The 6,388-nt window shown below is 39.5% G+C and overlaps 2 protein-coding genes across 2 annotated transcripts; both read left to right on the top strand.

Moving 5' to 3' along the window:
- Nucleotides 1-332: 332 nt before the first annotated feature.
- On the top strand, nucleotides 333-1,145 carry LOC111406713. The gene is made up of 2 exons (XM_023036094.1): nucleotides 333-1,044; nucleotides 1,129-1,145. The coding sequence occupies exons 1-2, from the start codon at nucleotides 333-335 to the stop codon at nucleotides 1,143-1,145; spliced, it is 729 nt and encodes a 242-aa protein (XP_022891862.1).
- Nucleotides 1,146-3,537: 2,392 nt separating this feature from the next.
- LOC111406712 (importin subunit beta-1-like) lies at nucleotides 3,538-6,384 on the top strand (the record flags this gene model as incomplete). Its single annotated transcript, XM_023036092.1, has 2 exons — nucleotides 3,538-3,830; nucleotides 4,343-6,384. A coding segment is annotated over exon 2 (2,031 nt), but the record flags the coding sequence as incomplete, so codon positions are not given.
- Nucleotides 6,385-6,388: the final 4 nt, after the last annotated feature.

The raw sequence follows: 6,388 nt of genomic DNA, 5'->3' as shown, positions 1-6,388 counted from the left end.
GACACAAAACTAGTGTGGTCAAGGGATGTAGCGTTAAGGTCGCGTGGATTAAGCTGAACTGACCCTATATCCACCTCCACGTAAAAAAAATTCAGTTCTCAGTAAATGAAAATTGTATTTACACATAAACGCCGGACACAACGCTGCTTTGACAATGGTTGCCATGAAAATGGTTCATCTGTCGAACACCTGTGAGCTTTAAAAGTACCTTTTAATTGACTACACGAGATCCCTCATATTTCCAGCTATTGTTCAACTACCTTTGTGAACTTTATCCACAATCATCCACTCCAATCTTAAGTTTTCTCACAACCACTTGCAATTGTTATTACATGGAGGAATATAAAAAACAAGTCATGCTGAGGAATTGCCCAAGAAAGCTGGATTTCAATGCCCCACTTATATCAACAAGGCGTCCCTTCCGTGTCATGTTGCCAGCAAATCTTGAAAACGAGTCCCGGGAGACACACAATGGAGTGCCGTTTTCTTGGGAACGAATCCCCGGAAAGCCCAAGGACATGGAGACAGGTGATGATATTGATGTGCCACCGCCGAAATTACCGCCGGGCAGGTGGCAGCCACCACAAGAAACCACCAGTTATGACGATGGCTGCGATGGCGATGTTGATGATGATTATGACAACCAAGATTATCGCAAAAAAGATTGCTTCTCGGACGCCATTGACATTTTTTCATTGGCAGATTCAATAGAAGAAGATAAAGATAAACCAGAGGACAATGTTGGAATGTCAATTGATAGAAATTCGGCGGTGGAGGTGGAGGAGCCTAATTTCATAATTCAGAGGTTTCTACCAGATGCTCAAGCATTGGCTGCTGCATCAGTTGTACACAACAAAGTAGCTACTTATCCTAGTGTCTCTCGAGCTGTTAGCGTCAGGCGAGCGTACCCTTCCCCAAAGGGCTGTGGGCTCGGAACATTATTCCGGTGGGGATTGAAGCCGAAACTGTGCGGTGTTAAAAGTCCAGTGCAGGGAAAATCTGTGAGAGTAATGAACTCTCAATGGCGTCCAAAGCCAAAACAGAGTAATTGAAGTACAGAATTTTGGGAATCAGTTCTTAAAGTGGCATTTATCATTAAGTGGTACAGCTCTATAAATATTAATACAGGGGTTATTGTTATGTAGATTTTGTGTGCATTCTTAGCTAAGCTAATGGCATGGTAACGGGTTTATCCATTGTTCTTTTACGATTTTAAGCATCGGCGTCTCTTCAGCAATGATATATCACCACCGCAATGTAATGCGACAAACGGGATCTACTTATAAATAAAAAATATTTTCCCCTTAAAAGATGTTAATGAAGCACACTAGATAAGTTATGAGACTTCTTCTATGACAATTTTATTTTTTTATGGGTTATGCTGGACGTCCAAGGCACTCTACCACCCCTTCCAATAGGAGGGCATCAATTAGGCGCCTTGTTTGGATAGTTCTGTCTAAGCATCTTTATCCTTTTTTGATAAATCCGACTTGCATAAGAAATTTGAAGGTCAATTAAAAAAACTTTCGACAAAAGTAACAAGGGTTTTGAGTAGACTTCATTTTTTATAGTTTAACTACATGGGATTTTTTTGTTACTTCTTTTGATTTATTTAAAATATAATTTGGATGAAAAATTAAATTAGAATTGAATTAAGAGCCCGTCTGATATCCATTTTTTTTTTGCAAAAAATGCATTTTGGTATAGTGATTTGATGGAGAATGTATAGTTAAAAATAAGAAAAAGTTTTAAATTTACTTATAATATTATTTTATTAAAGTATATATTGTTGAAAAGAGTAAAAAAAATGTACTTTGAAAAAAAATGGGAATCAAATAACGCCTAAGTCTATGAAAATTCTTTAAAAATTATTTTTGGGAAAAAATCGTAATTCCGGTGTATTGTTTATATCAATTCACAAATCAAGTACATAGTTTAAAAATTCAAAATTCAAGAATCTATATAATTAATTGAAAATATTTATTAATTAAATATAATTAAGTCACAAATTTATGATTATAGGTTACAGATTTATTTACTGGTCACATATCATCAAATTAATTGGTAACTGATTATTTCGAGGTCACAAATCAAAAATTTTATAAGTCACAATTTATTTCGAGGTTACAAAAAAAAAATTTACAGGTCACAGATTATTTCAAAGTCCAAATTACTTGGTTACAAATTTTTAAATTTTTAGGTTACACTAAATATATGGTCGCGGATAACAAAATGGTTGGTCACATACGCGAATTTTTTGGTCACAAATAATCAAATTATCTGTCACCACCATCTCACGACTATCAACAGCCACATCGCTGTCAAAATCGCCGCTGCCAAAACCACCACCACCATCTCTAGCAGCCCCGTCATCTCAAATACCGCAACTAGCACCACCTCATCACAAACAAAACAGATACAAAACCACCAACACCCTACAAATGCCATCATTGCGACGTCATCACCACTTCACCACCACCACAACCACCATTTATACCAACAAAAACCATCACCCTGCACGACACCATCAAACACCATCGCTGTTCACAACAACATTGGCCGACAAACCACCACCAGCATCATAACTACCCCCACTACCACACCACCACCACCACCATTGCAACACCACTGCCAAAGCCATCCCTATCACAACACGAAAATCGGTTAACCCCACTCACACTGCCAGCAGCAAACCACGGTCACACCCACTGATCGCACACCTACACCTCTACCTCCACCGCACCACCACCGTGACACCATAGCATATCACTGCTGCACCGCACACCTAACACCACCACCGCACTGTACACATCTACCACCGAACAATTAATCACCACCACTCAAAAGTTGAAAACAAAAAAGTAAGTGAGGAGATCTGCAGCTCACACAGCTACTACTCACGATACCCTGTGGTGGTGTCGTTGCGTAAACGATCCATGGTAACATCGCTACGCCGAAGATCCTCTTCCAGTGGCAGCGCCGCTACTCTTGAGAGAAGAGAAATTAGGAAGAAGATAAGATATGTGACTGTGTGTGTTTGAGAGAGAGGAGTGAGACAAGATTGGGGAAGCAATCACTCGCGGTGGTCTCCGGTAATGGACGACGTGCGTGAGGTGTGGAGAGAGTAAGGAGAGAATATGGTGTGAAGATGAAAATTTTAGGGTTTGAAATTTGAATGTATAAGATGGGTACCTGATTTGTGATTAAACAAACTTATTATTTGATTTTTGAATTGTAATTTTGAAATGCCTGGTTTTACGTAATTTTCCCATTATTTTTTGTCAAACTCATTTTTAATTATACATTCTAAATAAAATATTTTTTGTACATAAACTTATATTTTTTCTTACTTTTTACCATGTTTTCTCCCAAAAAAAATTTAAAAAAATAAATCACTTTTCATTAAAAAAATTACATCAAACAAACAGGCCTTAAGTGAGCCCCATGTATACAGGGACCCGGCTCAACGGAAAAGAACCCACACGTGCGAAATTTTAAAAAGGGCTAGGGTTTTTAAAAGGTTGGCCATCCGGGCAGCCCAGGCACAACTGCCCGTTGGATTTTGTCCGCCATTGTTCATTAAGCGCTCTCCTCCCGCTTATTCTATCTATTCGAAATCAGTCTCTCTTCTCTCACGCTCCAGATATATTCATACAGATTTCTGTATATATTTATCTATAACAAATAGATACGAAGGGAATCGGTATTCACTCGAAGAATTCGTACTGGAATTCGATTCAAGCAGCAGCTTGAGAAAGACGGGAGAGGGAAAAACCCTAGCTACTGCAATTGAAGTCGAAGTTATTTTGATTTTGCGGCTTTCATTTGAGGTAATTTTTCTGTCTATTTTATCTCAGATTTATGGAGAGTATTTTTTTTTATTTTTTTTAGTTTTATTAGAATTTAATTAGAATTTGTTGTTTTGATGGTCTAGGGTTTAATACTAGCGTGCTTTTCTTTCGAAATTAATTAGTCTTTTGCTCGGGACTTTGATTTTTATGATTGACCGAGTGTATATTCTGTATTTTTCTCAAATCTATTTTAGGATAAATTGTGGATTGATGATGATGCATTTTGAAGATATAGTTTAATAGCTAGAGCTCTGCTTATGCTTAAATGGGACTCTCTGATGTTCATTTGACGATTGATTTTGGATTTTTATCCAAATTGTTTTTATGGTTGAGGATGAAATCTTTAATTCGATCATATTTTTTGGCTGGAAGTAGCATTGTTCGTTTTGTCAACTGTTTTTCATTCTTCACAAATTTTTGTTTGACCTCTGGGATGAAGATGCTTATTTCCAAGTAGACAACCTTAATGCTTCATGTAGTATTTCTTTCAGCTGTAGGGAAAATGGCCCTTGAGATCACCCAGTATCTATTGGCTGCTCAATCACCAGATGCTAAAATTCGAACAGAGGCAGAGAGTTCTCTTGGTCAGTTCAGGGACCAAAATTTACCTGGATTTCTTTTGTCATTATCTGTTGAGCTCTCGAATGATGGAAAACCAACTGAGTCTCGTAGACTTGCCGGTATTGTCCTTAAGAACTCCTTGGATGCTAAAGAAATTGCAAGGAAGGAAAATCTCATTCAACAATGGGTGTCGATAGACATTTCTATTAAATCCCAGATAAAAAGCTTTATCCTAAACACTCTTGGATCTTCTGTAAGTGACGCATGTCATACTGCTGCCCAAGTAATTGCTAAGATAGCTTCGATTGAAATTCCCCGAAAGGAATGGCCAGAACTTATTGGATTATTACTTGGCAATATGACTCAACCAGATATACCTGCATCCCTGAAACAGGCAACACTGGAAACACTTGGCTATGTGTGTGAGGAGATATCACACCATGATCTTGTGCAAGATGAAGTAAATGCTATTCTCACTGCTGTTGTCCAAGGCATGAATGTCACTGAGCAAAATCCCGAGGTCCGGCTTGCTGCAACCAGGGCTTTGTACAATGCCCTTGATTTTGCACAGACCAACTTTGAGAATGAGATGGAGAGGAGCTATATTATGAAGGTGATTTGTGATGCAGCATTGGCAAAAGAAACAGAGATTAGACAGGCTGCTTTTGAGTGTCTTGTTTCTATTGTATCAACATACTATGAAGTGCTTGAACCTTATATGCAAAGGATCTTTGAGCTTACATCCAATGCAGTCAAAGGAGATGAGGAGGCTGTTGCCCTACAGGCAGTTGAGTTTTGGAGTTCCATCTGTGATGAAGAAATGGAGCTTCAAGACTATGAGGTCCCTGAGAATGGGGATTCAAGTGCTCCACACTCTCACTTCACTGAGAAGGCTCTTCCAACTTTAGTTCCTATGCTGCTAGAAACATTGCTTAAGCAGGATGAGGATCAGGACCAAGATGATGGAACATGGAATCTAGCCATGGCTGGTGGGACATGTCTCTGTCTTGTTGCTAGGACTGTTGGGGATGCTGTTGTGCCTCTGGTAATGCCATTTGTTGAGGCTAACATTTCGAAGACTGAGTGGCGAGCTCGTGAGGCAGCCACATATGCATTTGGCTCAATCCTCGAAGGACCAAGTACTGAAAAGCTTTCTCCTATGGTAAATGCTGGCTTAGATTTTCTGCTCAATGCAATGAAGGATGCAAACGGCCATGTGAAAGATACAACCGCTTGGACACTTAGCCGTATCTTTGAGTTATTGCACTCACCAGCTACTGGTTTCTCTGTGATTACCGTTGCTAACCTCCAGAGAATTTTGGGGACCCTGTTGGATAGTATAAAAGATGCACCACATGTGGCCGAGAAGGTTTGTGGAGCTATTTATTATATTGCTCAGGGGTACGAGGATGCTGGGACAAGCTCCTCTCTGCTCACACCTTTCCTTCGAGATATCATAACCAATCTTATTACCACTGCTGATCGAACAGATAGCAGTGATTCCAAACTCAGGTCTTCTGCATATGAAACCTTAAATGAGGTTGTTAGGTGCTCAAACCTTGCAGAGACATCTCAGATGATCGTTGAACTTTTACCTGTTATAATGTCTAAGCTAGAACAGACTTCAAATCTTCAAATTGTGTCATCTGATGACAGGGAAAAGCAAGGAGATCTACAAGCCTCTCTTTGTGGAGTGCTTCAGGTTATTATTCAAAAACTAAGCAGTGCTGATGAAACCAAGCCCATCATACTCCAGGCAGCTGACCAGATCATGGTATTGTTCCTTAATGTGTTTGCTTGCCGTAGTTCTACTGTTCATGAAGAGGCTATGCTCGCTATTGGTGCGCTGGCCTATGCTACTGGGCCCGAGTTTGGGAAGTACATGCAAGAGTTCTACAAGTATTTGGAGATGGGTCTGCAGAATTTTGAGGAGTACCAGGTTTGTGCCATCTCAGTTGGGGTTGTGGGTGACATTT

Source organism: Olea europaea, chromosome 12 (genome assembly GCF_002742605.1).
Source record: "Olea europaea var. sylvestris chromosome 12, O_europaea_v1, whole genome shotgun sequence".
Taxonomy (NCBI): domain Eukaryota; kingdom Viridiplantae; phylum Streptophyta; class Magnoliopsida; order Lamiales; family Oleaceae; genus Olea; species Olea europaea.
The sequence above is the reverse complement of the archived record's forward strand: the minus strand, read 5'-3'. Positions and strand labels throughout refer to the sequence as shown.